The 20049-nt window shown below is 32.3% G+C and overlaps 1 protein-coding gene across 1 annotated transcript in view; it reads left to right on the top strand.

Annotated features, from left to right (window-relative positions):
* The window catches only part of LOC126745629 (MFS-type transporter SLC18B1-like), a 77695-nt gene that overhangs the window by 29807 nt on the left and 27839 nt on the right, over positions 1-20049 (top strand). The window contains exons 2-3 of the mRNA XM_050453560.1: positions 11701-11870; positions 11929-12076. Of these exons, the coding sequence (XP_050309517.1) occupies positions 11701-11870; positions 11929-12076 (318 nt within the window). The remainder of the gene's footprint in view (positions 1-11700; positions 11871-11928; positions 12077-20049) is intronic.

Here is a 20049-nt window from a genome sequence, read left to right as displayed (position 1 = left end):
TTTTTTAAAATATAATACGGTCGCCTGTAAAATGGGTCCAAACCGATTTTGAGGTTGTGCCAGGTAATGATATAATAATCCCTTTTAAGTATTTTGTTATGCAAAGTTATATTAATATATTGGGGTTTACCGAAAAGGGATAGGTAATCCTCTTAAGTAATCGTGCCAGGTCACACATTTAGGGTGTAATTGGCCAGGTTCATCAGAACCGAGCGCTACCTGAGTGCTGGAAGTTTTGCCTATAATAGTAAGGACCAATAAAAATTGTCATACCTGAGCGCTCAGGGAGCGCTTTTTTCTGATGAACCCGGCCATTACAAAATATAATTTTATGATCATAATCTGGTTTTGAGAATTACTTAAGTAGCTTTTGTCTTTTTTTTAATATGTGTTTTAAAATGAAAGAAGGCTATCTGAATCTGATGAGTCTTCATGTACATTACTTATAAATATTAAGTGGCTCTACTTGGACTTCCACCATGGCATCCATAGTCCACATTCGCTTCTCTTCCTTGAGGACATGGCCAACAGCTTTCTTCCAATTTTCAGCAGTTACATTTTTTATTGATTCGTCAAAAAGTGGTTTAAGTTTAGAAAATGTAAATGTAGTATTTTTTCTGCCTACTTCACCCTTAATTTGAGCCCAAATGAGCTCAATAGGATTAAGATCACAGTGATATAGGGGTAGTTTTAAAACAATCCTACCCGTAGATTTTGCAAGCTCGTCGATTACAAACTTGTCTTGACCTCAATTAGCCTTTACCAAATCCAAAAGTTCCGCTTTTACCATATCACCTGCATAAAAAATTGCCTTACTGTCTAACCAGGTTAAATGTCAGACTTCTTCGTTGCAGATGTTGGGATCTTCTCAAGCTTTCTGGTACGATAGGATGCGTTATCAAGCACAATAACGCAATCTTCTGCAAGACGAGGTAAAATTTTTTTGATCCACGCTTCAAAAACTTCAGAATTCATTTCTTCGAGATAGTCCGTGGTCTTTTTGGATTCAAAAGCCAGTAAGCCTTCCGGAACAAAACCTTCATCTGAACTGATATGGAGAATTATTAACCTTTTTCCTTTACCAGATGGTGACGTCAGTCCAGTCGACAGTCCTTTGAAAAAAGCTTCTCTAGCAGTGGTTATGGTCTCGTCTTTCCATACTTTTTGAACCACATGACCGGCGTTGACCCAGGTTTCATCCAAAAAATAAATGGTTTTATTTTGCTCTCTATATTTCTTAATAGACCGCAAGTAACGTCGTCTCCAGCAAATTATCTATTTTTTTTCTTTAAGCATACAATTTCTACTCCTTTTTGCATAAATGCAATTAAAAAAAAAGTGAAAATTAATAATATGATCAACAGGGTTTTATCGAGGGTTTTATTTATTTTAAAAGCTATTTAAACTTACCTAAAACCGATTTCTTGTAGTAAGCGTCGAAAGGTGCTTTTTTTAAAAGAAATAGAAATTGCGTCGTTTTCTTCAATTGCGGCTAAAATCTTTTGAATCGTTGGCGGTTCATTTCTAAAAAAAAATTGATGGATTGTTCTACGGATCGCACATTTTGTGTCATTGAGGAGATGAATGAGGAGAAATTTAGAACTTGAAATTGAGGAGAAACGTCATGTTCCCGAAGAATGTTATAAACACTACTATGACCAACTCCTAAAAAAAAACTTGTGTAAAACGTATATTCTAAAAAAACATAATTTTTAATGAAAATTAGCTTTCTTTAAAAATTATTATAAATTAATTGGACAGACGCTGTACAGTGTGTAGGGTTGCCAAGTGTCCTCCTTTCGGGAGGACAGTCCTCCTTTCTTGCTGTGAGCTCTCCTTTCTCCTTTTCTACCCAAATGTCCTCCTTTTGAACTGCTTTTACACTAAATCCTGCTTTTAATTTTTAAGTCAATTTAGCGGCTATTTAGCGACTATCTTTATTTTACTATATTTATCGCTATTATTTTCTTTTATTTAAGAGTTTCTTACGCTAACATTTCATATAGCAGTCGATAGATGTCTCGCCCTTCGCCCGTATAGTTGTTTTATTTTTGTAGCGTAGGTACCGTACGGCGGACGGCGGTATTTTGTAACCAATAACCATAGACGTATAAACAAGGATATGTCCTTGGTTATACGTCTATGTTTGTAACAGACGGCGCCGGCGGCGGCGGTGTAGGTCCGGCTGATTTTTTTGGTGATTTTAGATTTTAGTGTTGTCTTGTCTCTGTTTTAATAATATCTATCAGCAGTGTGGCCAGATTGAGCGATTTATCGCAATTTGGGCTACTACAGGCCCTATATATTGAATTATGGATCAATCATTAACTTCGACTCCAAAAAGTAAGAAAGTGAAGCGTTCCAGCTATTTCAATGACGCCTGGCTTAAAGAGTTTTCCTGGGTGAAAAAATATCCTTTTAATATAGAAGAAAATAAAAAAACAACTCGGGCATATTGTGTATATGTAGATCGCATTTTAGTGTAGAATATAAGGGATATACAGCTCTTTCTAACCACGAAAAAACTGCCAGTCATCGTTCAATGAGTGAAGCTGCTTCAACGAGCAAATCAATAACAAATTTTTATGTTAAATCAAACACTGATGAGGAATTAACAGTCATTGCTGTAGAAGTTGCCAATATTTATCATTGTGTGAAACATAGCATGTCATACAATTCATTGGACTGCGGTTTAAAACTAGACTCAGAAACGTTTTCAGATTCTAAAATAGCAAAAAAAATATCTTGTGGAAGAACAAAAGCTACTGCTATAGTTCAAAATGTTTTAGCACCTTTTATTTTGGAAAATATTGTTTCTAATTTAAAGTCACAAGATATTTTTTTTGCTATACAGACCGACGCATCAAATAAAAAAAATAGAAAGTTTTTTCCAATTTGTATACAATATTTTGATAAAAGCGGTATTCAAAACGTAGTTCTAGATTTGGGTGAGAATAATGATGAAAGTAGCGAGAGTATGTTTAAAATGCTAGAAACCTCATTAAAAAAACTACACTTAGATTTTACCCATATTACAGCCTTTAACGCGGATAATACAAATTCCAACTATGGAAAACACAATTCTTTATACAAATTAATATGTGACAAAAATAAGAATGTTTTTAAAGCTAACTGTCATGCTTATTTAATCCATAACAGTTTAAAAAAATCTTTGGGAAATTTAAATCTAGATGTGGAGAATATCATTCTAAAAATGTATGCTCACTTTTCCAACTCGGCAAAAAGAAGAGATAAATTCAGTGAATTTTGCGATTTTACTGATACAGAATTTAAAGAAATTTTACGTCATGTAACAACCCGATGGCTATCAATGGCACCGGCTATTGATAGAGTTGTGTTGTTATGGGATGCTCTAAAATCTTATTTTCTATCGGCAGAAGATTTACCAAAGGTAGTTAAATCAGCCTTGTTAATCTCTACTGATAATGAAATTCCAGACAAGGTTTTAATATATTTAAACTTTTTATCCCACATTCTAAAAATTTTTCAAGACACGGTATTAAAACTAGAATCAAATGACACAACAGTTTTAAACATCTTTCAAATAATAGAGACATTTTTAACTAAATTATCTGATAGGGTCAATAAGAAAAAATGAAAAATAAGTGAAAAATGCTTTAATTATGATGACATTATTAATGTTATTACGCGGTTGCGTTTGCAGGACATAATAGGATTAGACTGTGATAAATTATTTGACGAGTGCCAGGTATTTGAAAAAGTTTTTGATAGGCTGAAAACAGTAGATCCTAATTTTATAAATTGTGATAAGGTAGCCAAATATGTAAACATTTTTAATGCAATCGAAATTCCCAATATTATTAATATTTTTAGAGTGATACTATATATTTTAAGTATGCCAGCTAGTTCCGCTTTTCCCGAAAGGGTTTTCTCTGTTATGAACACGAAGTGGCGAGATGAAAGAAACAAAGCTTCAAAAGAGCTAATTAAAAGCGAAATTATAATTTTTTTTAATCAGCCCGAAAAGTGTGTTGATTTTTACAAAAAAATAAAATCAAATAATTCTTTATTATCTGCCGCAAAATCTGAGCAGAAATATAAATTTTTGTTTCCCTAAGAGCTGATAATTATTATTGTATGTCGTTTTATCAGTATCTGTTTAATTTCTGTCAAGTTTTTCTTAAGTTTCGTTTTTTATTTGTATTGCCACAATAGGCACTTCTTTTAGACTGATTCATTTTGCGTTATTAGATTAAGTTTGCATATAATATTTTCCTTTTTTTTGTGTTGTTAATTTTTATTATTTGTTCGTTAGAATTTATTTATTTTCGTTACAAAATTTATTTACGTTATGTTTGCAAATTGCAATATAAGAAATATAATTTATGTTTGCATGAAATTATACATTTATTAAATTTTATTACATCATGCTTCCCGCCCTACAAAAACCTCTCGTTCTTCCATGCAGGCATGCACACCCCCTCCCCCCCTCTTTCCAGAAAAGTCCTCCTTTGGCTTGTGGAAAACTTGGCAACCCTAAGTGTGTCCCAAGATGAGCGAATTTATACGTAAAAATGAAGAAAAAAATTGTAGTTGAAATTTGACCGTTTGGCATCTAGCCCTGCTTGATAAAAAAATGAAATTAAGCATATTTTTATTTTTCATAAATCAAGCTTTGGTACGAGCATTTTTAAAATTTTATGAGTAGGTAAAGTAGTATTTCTAGGCATGATGTAAAAAAAGTTTATAAGAAGAAGTTGTTTAGACTGCAAAATTATGCCCGAATACCGAATTTCATAACCATAGGCCTACTTTCATTTTTACAAATTTCAATCTCTAATAATTAAATATGAATAAAAAAATTCATTGGTACACAAAACGTAAAAATCAAAGTAGGTCTGTGGTTATGAAATGCGGTATTCAGGCATAATTCTGCATTCTAAACAACCTTTTCTTATAAATTTTTTTTATATCTTGCCTAGAATTACTACTTTACCCTCCACTTTACCTACTTATAAAATTTAAAAAATATTCGTATCAAGGCAAGCTTGATTAAAAAAAATTATAATATGCTAAATTTTTTTTTTTAACAAGCAGGGCTGGATGCCAAACGGTCAAATTTTAACCACAAAATTTTTTGTCATTTTTACGTATAAATTCGCTCAGTCTGGGACACACCGTATATTAAAAATATTTATTACCTGCTTCTTCTGCTGTAAACTGGACTCTTTGTTGTATGCTGGATGCTCGTTATCACATGTTTTATATATTTTCATAATCACTTCCTTTTCAGCAATGGTCAAATGTTTTCGTACTCTTTTCTTGGGGGATGATAATGGGGGTGTACGTGGCGCGTCAGCCATTATTTGTTAACAAACAAATTAACAAAAAAATAAACACAATCTCAACTTTTCAATATTGTGAAGATTCAAATATTCGAATAGCAGAAAACGATATAAAGCCGCTCGACTAATAAAATTAAATAAAACCCCAAGTCATGAACCCTATCGAGGCTCTAGGCCACACCTCCGGCGCAGAACGATCACGTGACCACTTCATCTGTTTGGTAACCCAAGTATAATTAGTAATGAAATAACCAATGAAATAATGAAATAATATAAATAGCAATGAAATTAAATAATGAAATAAATGAAAAAATCTAAAATTATAATTTTTTGCATTTTTGGATAAAATTAATATGATTTAACAAAAAATAAAACAGTTCATTTCGTTTTTTCTAATTTAATAGATTAATTGGGTTTAATAATGCTTCCCTTTCGTTTATTAGTGATTTTCTCGAAAACGGATAACTATATCGAAAAAATGCTAGATGGTTTTGCTGGATTTTTAAATTTCTTATAGGAAAGGGTAAGCTCTCCTAAATCCTCCTCTAAAATTGGATTTACACCATTTTTGGGGCGGAAAATAAAGAGAGAACCCAAAAAACGGAGACATGCAAATTTTCAGAATAATTGATGCATAATTGTAGTTTCCAAGATAATTGATTTTCTTCAAGCAATTTGCGCGGGCTATACATGTGAGGAGGTGCATTTTAGGGCACATGGAATTTTTTTTTATTTTAACTTTAACAATACGCTCTTAAAATATTTGCACCGAATTTTGTAACACCCTGTATATTGTGACCTCGTCCAATTTTTGTTATATTGTACAAAGATCTATGAGTATTTATATTTAATGTTTTCTGTATTGTGATCTTTTGTTTATTTTTTGTATGTTTTTTTATTAGCTTTGTCTACAAAATTTGTAAAAAAAAAAATGACAATAAAGCAGATTATTATGCAGGGTGTCTCACGACGAATAGACGCGATCAATATTTCAGAAACTAATTATTCAAAAATGTTTAAAAATTTGGCAACAAGGCACAATCGATGGGGGCCACACAACTAAAATATTTTGACAGTTGTGACATTTTCGGTTATACCGGAAGTAGGTGTCAACTTCGTTATTTTAAATGGAACACCTTATATATTTTTACATTTTTGGCTTCCACGTGAAATTCTAGGTATATTTTGTGTATAATGTCCTATACCTAAGTGTAACCGTTTTTGACATATTTTTAGTTTTATGTGATAAATTATGTTTATAAGCCCTAACATAATTACACCGATTACCGATTACTCCCTTTTAGTAGCCTTTATTTATTGGTTAGTTTTGGTTTTATTTGAGAGGAAGGACCACTTTAAAAGACTATTTTAATATTTAACTAAAAAAACGGTACAGGAGGGTCAAAAACTAGCAATAAAAATTAAAATGAAAAAATCATTTTTTGTCATTCATTGTCAATTTTTCTAAATAGAAACCTCCTATTTTTATAATTTTTTCATAAAGATAATTAAAAATAAAGTTAACTTTATATAAAGTTATCTAGTCCAAAAATTGATAGTTTTCGAAGTATTGGAAGTTTAAATTTGGCCTAATATTAAAAGCCGTATAGTAACACGGCTCAAGAATTGTTGATTAGTTAATCATGACGGTACTGCTAACCGCTAGAGCAGTAAGTAGTAGCGGCAGTAAGACAATGGATTATATATATTAAATTTAAGTTTTCTTTGTAAAAGTGTAATTTAATGTATAATTTAATTAAAAAGTGTACATTTTTTAATCTATTATCTTACTGTTGCTTGTAGCGGTTGCTATGACAACCGTCATGGTCAACTAATCAACAATCCTTGAGCCATGTACAACTATACGGCTTTTTTTAATATTAAGCCAAATTTAAACCCTCAATATTTCGGAAACTATCAATTTTTGGACTAGATAACCTTATATAAAGTTAACCTTATTTTTAATTATCTTTATGAAAAAATGATAAAAATAAGAGGTTTCCATTTAAAAAAATTGACTTTTAATGAATTTTACATTTTAATTTTTAAGGCTAGTTTTTGACCCCCTGTATCTTTTTTTTTAGCCAAATTTTAAAATAGTCTTTTAAAGTGGTCCTTCCTTTAAAATAAAACTAAAACTAACCAATAAATAAAAGGTACTAAAAGGGAGTACTGGCTAATTGAAGACCTTGGGGCAACAAGGATCTAAGCCACAAAACGTTAGTTTTGAGAAAATCAATTTTTAAAACATTTTTTAAATACTGAAATCGGATTAATTATGTTAAATAAAAAAGACCTTTAGTTTAAAAAATAACATTATGTTTATTAGCGTATGAAATAAAGAAGGTTCACATAGAGCTTTAAATTTTTGCAAAAAAAATAAAAATATGAAGAAAAGGTGGCTTGTACCCTTTTTCCTAGAAAAAAATTACGAAATACTTGTTTAAAATCGTATTTTTTTAATAAAATTTATTTTTATTATTTTTTTTAACGAAATTATTTATTTATATTAAATTAAACTACATGTTATTTTGTTGTGAACATTTGAAATTTAATGGACTACAACAAAAAATTATATTTAATAAAAATTTATTGGTAGTAATTTTTGGAAAAAAAAAAGTTTTAAAAAGCGTAGTCGCAAAAAAAAGCACATTAAAAATGTTTTTGTTAAATACATTAAAAAACTTATTCGTCGTCACTAAGATCGGAAAATTCGTTAATTTGTTCCACTTCATATTCCAAAGTACGTAGTTCTTGTCGTTGTGCCTCTGGTGTGGCACCGACTTTATTATAAAATTCCATGTATACTGGGGGAATGTAAGGTAAAAGCTCGATCAGATTTTGTATTTTTTTCGGATTTAATGGCACAGGTCCGTTGTATTTTTGTTTTAAATCATTTATATTTATTAATACAGCGTTTCTTTGACCCCCTTTTCCAATATTGCAGATTTTAAACTCTTCATTGAAGCAGTGTTTTATGAGCATTTCATTCTGATTTATTTTATTAAATTTTGTGCAACATATTTTGCTAAACTAAAGTTTTTCTTTTTCATTGGTTAAAGTCTTTTTTGTAATCTGAGCTTGTAGTTCCTTAAAAGATAAAATATCTCTTTGCTTTATTTCAACCACTTTAAAAGGGTTAGTTCTTTTGCAGTTTTGAACAGCACTATACCAATCTGCTGGAACATAGGCACACTTCATGTAATGCCTTTTGTACCTCTCAATAATAGCAAAGTTGCGATTACTTGACAACTGGGTATGCCCAACTATGAGATACCTATGCTCAATACTTTCGAATATTCCATCTTTTACCAAATTTTGCCAAAGACACATTATGGACCAATTTTTATTTTAGCCGGTGCAATTATCTGAAAATACTATGAGTTTTTTTGCTTCACTTTTATTTTCTTTAAAGTGCTTGTAGACAATGCTTGCAATTTCATCACTTCCACGTTTAGCAGTGTTTTCTGACCACATATACATATACCCTTTTCCAGTTCCACAGTCATAAATGCCCAAGTTGTACACCCACGCTTTTCTTAAATAGAATGCTGGTCCTACAGTCAGATTTAGTACTGGTAAAGCCTGTTGAAGATCAAACGATATTACACAAGTATCTTTAGATTCTTTTGCAATTTCAGTTACTTTTTTTAAATTATCTTGAAGAGCAGCAGTTTTTCTTAGGTGTAGTTCTTTTTGCACAGAAATTTCTTTATTTTTTTCTTCAGAAGTTCAACCATATACCGATTGCATGTTTTACATGTGTCGCTTTTTGGAAGCTTAAATCCTATATTGTATTCTGTTGAAAAAATATGTTTGTACTTATCTTTAGAAGCTCGCTTAATATTTCTTTGCTGGCACCACGTAACATAGTAGTCTTTATATAAAGCAGGAATACTTAGATCATGATCCAAATAAACTTTTTGTGCATTTTTTTTTACTGTAATGTGATGTGTATTTAGGGATAGAATCAATGTGATTTTTAACCGATTGATAAGTTTCCAAACTTACTTTGTTTCGCATATTAGAATAAGTGCCTCTTTTGTCAGAAGTAGGAGTTGAATAAATCAGAAGAACAAAGTCCATGACCTAGTATTAAAACTAAAGCACCTCAATAGCCCCATAAATTTATAGTTATAATTCCTGCTAGAACTAACCCTATATGAGAAACTGAAGAATAAGCAATTAATATATTTATATCTCTTTGACGCACACAAATTATAGCAATAATAGCACCCCCTTTAAAGTTTAAACAAATTTTGTGCCAGCAGTTGCGGTTATACAAATTAGGCAATAAAAATTATTAAGTGATAGTTAATTGTAAAAAAAAGTTTATAAAAGGATTTTATAGGTGAAATTTTAGATCTTTATAGTCTTAATTTTGGTTAATGAAGTAAATAAAATTCCTTTTGATACTAGGATTAGATACCCTATTATTGGAAAAGTAAATTTTCAAACTAGGCCATTATTAGATAAGTTCTTTAATACTGAGAAAAGTTGTATCCTTTTTTTAGGATTTTGAAGACCGTCAAATTAAAACAAATTAAATTTTACGTCAATCCCGTTAACTTTAACAAAATAATGTATGTTAAATTTTCTTGAAGATACTTCCTTTTTACACTTCTTCTTATATGTTCCCTTTTTGGGCACAGATTTCATTAACGAAAATAGGTAAATATTTTGCTTATTATAGTCTCCGAGGTCCCAAAACAAATTGAATATAAAATTTTCCTTTCTTTCCAATATTTGGCGACAACCATTTTTGCACGTACATGGTTTTCTAATTTCCCGAGCCTTTATTTCTTGTCCTCGCGAGGAGTTGTAGCTGTGACCTAGGTTTCTTTTAATTTTTCTTTTATTTTTTTGTCTTCTATCTACATTTTTCTGTCTCCATCTTGAGGGAGTATTCTTCTCCGGAGTAGGTAAAGGTCCTCTTGAAGTGTTGGTGCCAAAAAACTGACATTTGTTACATAATGAACAAGGCTAAATAAGAGTGTGGTGCCATCTATTAGGAATTACCTTAAACTCTTAACTTGTTATGAATAATACAGTAATCTAAATTAGAGAAATGCGAAAGTCGCCATTTGGTATATTATGTGGCTTAAATCCTTGTTGCCCCAAGGTCTTCAATTTTGTTAGGGCTTATAAACATAGTTTTTCACATAAAATTAAAAATATGTCAAAAACGGTTACACTTAGGTATAGGACATTATATACAAAATATACCTAGAATTTCACGTGGAAGCCAAAAATATAAAAATATACAGAATGTTCTATTTAAAATAACGAAGTTGACACCTACTTTCGGTATAACCGGACACGTCACAACTGTCAAAATATTTTAGTTGTGTGGCCCCCATCGGCTGTGCCATGTTGCCAAATTTTCAAAATTTTTGGAAAATTAGTTTCTGAAATATCGATCGCGTCTATTCGTCATGAGACACCCTGTATTATTATTATTATTATATTTCCGCAAGGTTTTTGTAACCCGTAACATGGGGCTAATCTAAGGCATTACTTACTCTGGTACTGATTTCTGGGATATTAAAAAATATTTGGATTTTAAAAATATTTATGATATTTTCTTCAACATCTAAATGATTGAGCCTTTCTTGATGTTCATTTAGTTTTACTGTGGGAAATCCCGCACCGCGTCCTCTAAGGCATCCCAATATTCCTGAAAACATTTTAAAGCTGGGTGATTTTCTATTAGGAAAGCTTCTTTCATATTTACAGCACCTGCACTTTCATTACGAGACCCTTACATAAAAACCATGTAGAGATACTCCTGATTGGAAGAATATCGCTTTATCATTTATAATTATTTTAAAATGCTACCATTCCAAATTAATTAAATTTTGCAAAAATAATAAAATCAAAAGAATAAATACAACAAAGAATGATAAGAGAGAGTCGATAGCAGAAACCTAAGATTAAAATTTTATGTGAAAAAATACATTATCGGTTAGAAAAATTATTACTTAATTCTGGTGAGCTTTTAGGATAATATTTTACCCAGAAAATGTCGTCAAAGTCTGACTATGATTAATTTCATGTTGGTATTTATAAACTTTAGGTAAGCCGCCACAAGTAAGTACATCAAATATGAAAAAAATACCGGTTTTTCAGAAATTATAGGTGAATTAAAAAAGTTGTATTAATAATAAGCTATCCTGTATTTCGGTTATAAAGAACGATAGACCCATAAATTATGGGTGTTTTAAATGTCTTGTATAAGTTCTATTTGCGATTAAAATATTTTCCTTTCTCAATGAAACACCCTGTATAAAACCATACACTAATTTCTGATAACAATATGTTTATGATGCAAAACTGTTATTCTTTACATTAAAAACATTTTTCTTCTATACAGGCTGAAAGAAAAGGATGTACAGCAACAGAATACGGCTTAGTATTTGGCATTTTCGAGTTTGTTGTATTTGTTGTCAGTCCACTATATGGCCAACATTTAAATAAACTTGGTCCAAAGTATACCTTCAATGGAGGTATATACACCACCGGAATATGTGCCATATTATTCGGGTAAGTTCATAATGACTTCCATTCATGTAATTATGCTAAAGAGTCTTTTAATTTGCAGCCTACTTGATAAAATAGAAGGACGATACCCATTTATAATTTTAAGTTTTATAATAAGAATTATAGAGGCCATGGGAAATGCAGCGTTTTTAACCGCCAGCTTCGCCATAATTGCGAAAGAGTTTCCTGATAAAGTGGCGACAACGTTTGTGAGTATTTTGACCCGGCTGTTATCCATTGTTGATACTTATTTCGATTGACAAACTGCAATTAATATTTTTATAATTTAATTTGTTTCTATGTGTTTGTTTTTGAATATAGTCAATATAGTTATCAGTAACATGAATTAAAATCAACAAAGATAAAAATTTTACTACTCAATAAAATAAACAGAGCGACAAAAAAGTTAATTGATAAGATTTATTATCGATGTAATTTTAAAATAATTTTTAACATTAATAAATGCATGTAATATTTGTACTTATCTTTATAGTTATACAGAGTGTTCTAAATGAATCCGGCACTACTTCTAATCACTTTTTTTCTTAATCATCTTGCTGTCAGTAATATGTTAATTAAATCAACAAAAAAGTTGTTTGATTTGGACACTTATTAAACTATCGCTAAAAACTTATCCAGCAGCAAGTCTCTTGTAGTGTACATAAAAAATGCAAGATTGTACTTTTACATCCTTATGCCCTTAAGCTTTAAGATTCTTAAAACGTAATAACAAACAAAAGAGCAACGATTCTTAGAGTAAAGGGAGGTTAGATGGATCACCTTTATGCTTTATTATTGAAAGTAAAAATTTGCAAATTGGACATAATATAACTAAACTTTGGTGCTCTATTTGGAATAGTTACAAAGGAAAAATATTTAGTGTTTAAGCTAAGACAAATGAAATTCTAAAATTTCTTAAAGGTCCATCTACCTTATGAAGGTGATGGTCCATAGTAGGGTACATAGGAGAGATGGACCATAGTAAATTATAGGAAAAAAAGATGTCGTAACTTGTACAACTCTCGTGCATCCAGCGCTTGCACAAAAGACATTGTAACCATTTTTTTTTCTGTTAAATGATAATCTTTAATGTTCATCTGCACTAGAATCTTCATCTAATGCAATATCGCCCGCTTCCTCTTCTGAAGATGAAAATTCGCTCCAATGATTTTTTTAGCTTTTTTTCTATTTACCCCTTTTACTGCCCTGGAGCATGAAGGCTTTGTTTTCATATTTTTTCTCCTTGTTTTTCTTAATAGACTTGGGAGAAGAACAACTCCTGATATTTTCTTTCGAATTCTTTTTATAGCCTTAGTTGCGGTAGGTACGGGGACAACTTTATCCAAACCTTTTGCGGCAGTAATTGTTTTAATAGCTAATAATATGCCAGGAGTGGTTTGTTGATTTTGTAGACCTGAGGTACTTGATTGGGAAGATTCATTCCTTGCTTGCGCTGTTTGTTTCATTTGGCATTGGCGTATTTATGGTGCAAACAGGATTTTGGGTTCAAAATGCCTAATCGGGTAAAGCTTGTTAGATAAAAAAAAATTTTAAAAAAATAAAAAAAAATAAAAAAATTAAGAATTATATAATTATAATAAATTATTAACAATTTATTACTTTAATATTGCTTTAATTATACTTGGATTAAATGAAATTTGAATGGAGGGATGGGTAATAACAGGAAGGAAAAAGGAGAGTAAAGGGATGGGAAGTGAGGGTTAGAAAATGGGTACAAGGGAACCAATGGAAGGAGGGAGACTTACCATAGACTATAGAGACAGCTCAGGGGATCTTCTCAAAGGGAAGCCGACTAGCACTAACCACTTTGGTAGAGTGGCGTGGATTCAACAAGAGATCAATAAAATATAAGCGCCACCTGTTTTATCCCAGATGGATAAGAAAATACCGATGACCAAGAAAACAGGAAATTGTTAAAAGCACTATACCTATAAACCTGAAAGAAAATCTCACAAGGAAGAACAGACAGTTTTAAGTGAATCTATATTAAAAGAAAAGTTAATAATCAAAATTATTATTTTAAAAACAAGTTATGTTGCCCTTCCTAAATATAGTGTTTATATCCAGACTAAAATATCACATTATGTTGTTTGGGGCTAAAAGTTCGCGTGAGTACTTTCGAAATAGGCGTATTTATCCAGTTTACAAGATCTATACGGTCTATTTCAATAAAATAACTAATATGCACCTAGTTACTATGAAACTATTCAAAACAATGGTGTGGTAGTAAAATCTAATAATGAGAGTGATAACAATGTAATTTTGAGGTTAGTACTTAGTCTAATATACTACAGTAAAGCTAATGAATGTTGATAGGACTTAGGTTTACTGGTTAGGTTGTTTTACTGACTGCATGGTTCACTATACGTCACAAACATTTATCAAACCTGGCTCCAAAAGGGCTGCATGATTGCGATGGGGGGGCTGGGTGGATCGGTTTAACAGTGAATGTCAATGTAGTAAATCAAGCTGTGGACGTTATTGGAGTAGATGAGTGGATATTTCTACCTCTTATAATAGTGGATAAAGACTATACCGTGGGATAAAAAAAAAAGCCTGAAAGTGGAAGAATACCCAGATTGAGGAATCGCCAATAGAGTAAGTAGATATAAGCATTGAAAGTTCGCGTGAGTCTACTTATATAAAATTACATGTGTAATATGTAGATTATCATAAACCAAGATGCCAAATGAAAATATTAGGACTTACCAATGGAATTGGCCTTTTCTCGGGAACACAAAACTGGACACTTAAACAAAGAACCTTGAAAAAGTTGGGATTTAACTACACCACTTATAATCCTGCACTATTGCAGTTTGGCATTTAGTATCCACAAACTAAAATACCCAAAAGGTGAGTTTTCAACTTTTCATTGGAGTAAAATCGGCAAAAATACCAAGAAACAACCTTCTTCAAAGGCTTGTTCTTCAAGACTCCTAGAGGTCAAAGATTTTCGCGCCAGAAATGGTTTTAGTAGGGATATAGGAGAATGAGCTGGGATCTTATTGGCTATGGTATGACTTCTGACATTAGTGAAATCAAAACAATTAAAAAAAATTAATGTTATGATTAATAATTTGAGTTTCATCATAAGGGTTGAAAATTATTGATATTAAAAATACAATTAATACTGAAACGATAACTGTTTATTTTATTAATTTTAGCACCAGAATAACTTAGAAATTGCCTCTTAAAGTTCTATAATCGAGCTATGCTTTCGCTAACATTTTAGATTCATTTTATTTTCTTATTCTTTATGTATCTGACGAAAATAAACTGTAACAAGCTAAGGGATTCTAAGGAAGAATTCCTGTTCATTTAAATGTAGAAATTGTGTTTTGCGCCGTGAATGACCTTCCCCAAGCATCACCCAATAACTTTCCAAATTACAACCTATTTAGAGGTCTGTTTGGGTTATTTCTCCACATATAATAGCCTTAAAAAGGCCAATCCAGGGGTTGTAAATAATGAATCGTGTGCGCGGGTAAGCAAAATAAAATTATGTCGTTTTCTTCGGCCAAGCCTGATAAATCTAGGTTGGTGATATGAGAAGTATATCCGTCTACCATTAATAATACTTTTCCTGGTATAAATTGATTTTTTAACCAATCCATAAATATCAGCAGATTTTTTGGATATTCTGATTTGTGAACCTGGATGACATTAAGCCACATCTCTTTTTTATTTTTATCCTTAAAACTACAGTATGGGGGTATATAACTCCCTTTTGCACTACAGCATGCTACGCCGCTTATTAATTCTCCTTTTCATCAGGGCTTATACTACGAACATTCTTAAGCTTTGTCAAAAAGGCTGTGTTCTCTTATAACTGCTTCAAGAGCCGAAATGAGTCTCAACAATTTCTCTCGACATTCCGACCGATCTTGCAATAGAAGTATTTTCTGATTTACGGATCGAAATTTCTGTTGTTCGGCGCAAAAGAAGCTCCAACCATTTTTTGCCAGCTGTACCTAAAAACAGTACCTAGAAATAAATTAGGCTCTTAATAATTTATATAAGTATAATTTACCTTCATTTTTCTTAAATCTGTTTGAAATTCCTATTCTGTCGACCAATTTATATGCCATAATCCTCACTTCAGTAGGGGAGACTGGGGTCAATTGTAACACGGGTCAATTGAAACAGTAATCAAAACTTTCTTCCGCTACAAGATAGAAACAAATTGCGCGCGTAATATAGACCATAATATCGACAACCATTTTCTGGCAGTACGCCGTGGGCCATTAAACAAAGTATAAGTACCTAGTGTGAGATTTTGTGTTTTCACGTATCCAAAGTAAGTATATGCTATATTTCTTATGCTTGTGTAAATGAGTCTGTATGTGTATTTGGTTAGTTTGTCGGTTTTCGTTAGTTAGGCCATTAACTTAGCTTTTTTTACTTTGGTTTAAATTTGAAATTCCATTTTCTTGTAGTAAATATGGTGTTATTTATTTAAAAAAGTTGTTTGGGGTCAGTTGTAACGGGGACGTTTGTAACGTTTCAACTGACCCCGCCGTTCATTTCTAAAATGAAATAAATTGTAATTGAGTATGTAGTGTGTTTAGTTTGTTTGTCAGCTTTCATTAGCTAGAACATTAATCTAGTAAATAAATTAGTTTATTTCATTTCAGATGCCCCGTAAAAGAGTCCCGAAAACTGATCGTTCAAGTCGAGGTATATCTTTATATGAATCTGCATATCCAGAGCTCAAAAATGGAAGTTCTCTACGCTTAGCTGCCGACCAATTTGGGATCTCTCATGTGTCTTTGTTGAGATACAAACGAAAGAAAGAAGTTGCGGGGAATACTGAAGGTCAACCACCTGTTACAATGGTCTATAAACCTGCAAACAAAGTTTTTAATGAACTTTAAGAAATCGAAATGGTAAAGTACATAAAAAAAGCTGCAGACATTTATCAAGGTCTGTCAACCAAAGATATTCGGAGACTTACGTTAGAATTAACCATTAAATATCATATAGATAAACCGGACACTTGGATTAAAAACGGCATGGCAGGAGAAGACTGGTTTTCCGGTTTTATGTGAAGACCGTGATTAGACCGTGACTTATCAATAAAAGCACCACAAGCAACCAGCTTAGCCAGAGCAACCAGCTTCAATTGTGCAAATATTTCTGTATTTTTTAATAATCTTGCCAAAGTTTTGGATCGAGACAAATTTGAAGCAAAGGATATTTACAACGTAGACGAAACTGGTGACAACAGTCCAGAAACCAAATCGAATTGTAGCAAAAACAGGCATGAAACAAGTGGGTGCAATTACCTCACAAGAACGTGCTATACTCGTAACAGTTACGGTGGCAATAAACGCACTAGGCAATTCGATTCCGCCCATGTTTATTTTTCCTCGACTGCGGTTTCAGGATCATTTTATTCGTGATGGTCCACCAGGGTGTCTTGGGGCTGGAAACGGATCAGGATGGATGCAAGAAAAAGAGTTCGTCTTGTTCTTAAAACACTTTCAAAATTACACAAATTCTTCACAAGCTCATAAGGTTCTACTCACACTGGATAACCACTCATCCCATATTAGTATAGAAGCTCTAGACTATTGTAAAACTCATGGAATAGTAATGCTTTCTTTCCCACCCCACTGCTCGCATAAATGTCAGCCCATCGATAGAACAGTTTTCGGTCCTCTTAAGAAAGCAATAAACTCTGCTTGTGATGGTTGGATTCGTAGTCACCCTGGTTAACCGATGTCTATATATGATTTACCCGGAATTGTCGCAACATCATTGCCCTTAGCTCTTACACAAAGCAATATCCAAGCCGGATTTAAGTGTACAGGGATATCCTTTTAACATAGATATTTTTACGGAGACAGATTTCTCGCCATCTTTTGTCACAAATAGGTTGCCTCCAATCGAACCCTCAGTTTCACCTGCTTTAGATCCAGGCAACAATCTGAATCTGACAGATCCTACTTTGGAAAATACATTTGATAATGCTACCTCATCTACGTCTGTTACCAAAAGGTTGCCTTCAACCGAACCTCCAAATCATCATCCTAGTTCAAATCCAGGAAACAATCTTAATTTAGTTTAATGACTGTACCAACCTTAGAAGATGAGTTTCAAAACCCAACGCCATCAACTTCTCGGGGCCTAAAAAATTGTGAAATTTCAACGCAAGAGGAAAGAAAAAGAGGAAGTCAACCAAGTACACCGGTACACCGGAAAAGGAGGAAATAGAGAGAGAAGCTAATTAGAAAACACAAAAGGTCAAACGGAATCTGGAAACCGAAGAAAAGGGTCCAAAGAAAAGCCCAAAAAAAGCACCCGTGCGAACAAGAAAGAAGTAATCTGAAAATTCTACCGACGACAAAAGTGAATGTTTTTGTTTGGTGTGTGTTTAACCATTTAATAAAAGTAAGCCAGGTGAACAGTGGATCCGATGTAGTAACTGCAAAATGTGGTCGCATGAAGCATGCACACCACAAGAGCTCACATATTATGTTTGCCATAATTACCAAAGTGACTGACCAAAAATTGAAGTTAAGTTTTACACATCTATATTATAAGAACCACCAGTTGTTGTTTTTTGTTTTTAAGCTTTTTCCTAAGTTTTATTTTATGTTCCTACGTTTCTGTTTAATGTTCCTCATCACAAGCAGAATATTAGCTTCTGTTATTTTTTATTGTTGTTATGAGGCATTTTTTACAGTTTCTATATGATTTTGAATAATAAAAAGAAAAAATAAAAAGAAATGTGTTTTTTATTTAATCTATATTGCTTTTGTTACAACTATCCCCATAATGTGTTTCAATTGACCCTTGATCGGGGTCGTTTGAAACATTATGCTTCACCACTTATTTTTTTCGCTTATCTATAGTCAAATTTAACAACTAGGTCAAGTATGTCAAGTTCCCAGCTTTGTATATGTTACCTATTTTTTGATCATATTATAGTATTTATCTAGCCAGAAAAAAATATTTGTACAAAATGGTTCAATTGACCCCAGTCTCCCCTACGTGTGGGTGCAAAACCAGACTTTTGTAGTCTTTTGATATGATCTACTAATTTTTGTTCACCATTTGAACCCAATGAAGCATCAGGTATCAGGCGGATCACCGTCTTTTGAAGGATGTTTTGGGTATTCCATATGCTTTAGCGGCCTCATTTACGCCCATTTCCCCGCTTCTATAGGCATTTACTGCATTGTTTAATGCCTGAGAGGTCCAATTTCCTTTTACGTATGTAAAAGGAAACAATATCATTAGGCAGTATCATTATATATATATATATATACAGTGCGAACGTAAAGGTTGGAATAAATTCATTTAAAATTCAGGGTTATGTTCAAAAAAAAACGCTCGGAAATGTCGATTTTTATTTTTAACTGCGGGTTTTCTTACTATAATTTTATGTATACAGGGTAGCCCAAAAATAAGTTACGGTCATCAACGTAATTTTTTAAAATGTAAACACCTATTTTTTATTTTAGATTTAGGTTCTACATCAAATTTTAAGTACATTTCATGTACCATGTCCTATACCTAAACTCGACCGTTGACGATTGAACAAAATAAAAGGCTATTTTTGGAAGAGTTATTTATATCAAGCAACCTATCAGTTATTGTTTGGTTATTTACATTTGTGGTTGGTGTTTTTGATTGTTAACTTGTCACAATTTGTTGACATCAAATAATTTTGAGTGAATTTAGTTTGATTTAGATGCCTAAGCAAAGTTTTGCTTGTGTTAAGTTTATCAAAAGATAAAATTAAAATTTCAAAAAATGGTACGTCTTAGTGAGCGAGAGCGAATAGAGATTTTGATGATAATTGGTTATGGAAACAGGATGCGCACTCAGATGGAAGTCTGTGAAATTTATCATGCCAAGTATCCTGATAGGCCACGTATATCTCAAAGTACAGTCAGTAAAATAGAACAGAAATATCGGGATTTGGGTCATGTCAGGGATAATTATACGAAAGGTCGGTCAAGTATATCAGAAGAGAAGTAACTAAATGTTTTGCTGGCAGTTGAAGAAGATTGCCATAAAACGACTCGCAATATTGCGTTAGAAAATCAGATATCCCAGACATCCGTCGTTAAGTATTTAGGTATAAATAAATGGCCCCTTACAAAGTTCAATTGGTTCATAAACTAAATGAAGATGACCCAGATAGGCGTTT

This window comes from Anthonomus grandis, chromosome 16 (assembly GCF_022605725.1).
Source record: "Anthonomus grandis grandis chromosome 16, icAntGran1.3, whole genome shotgun sequence".
Lineage (NCBI taxonomy): Eukaryota > Metazoa > Arthropoda > Insecta > Coleoptera > Curculionidae > Anthonomus > Anthonomus grandis.
Note: the sequence above shows the minus strand (reverse complement) of the source record. Positions and strands in the feature narration are given on the sequence as shown.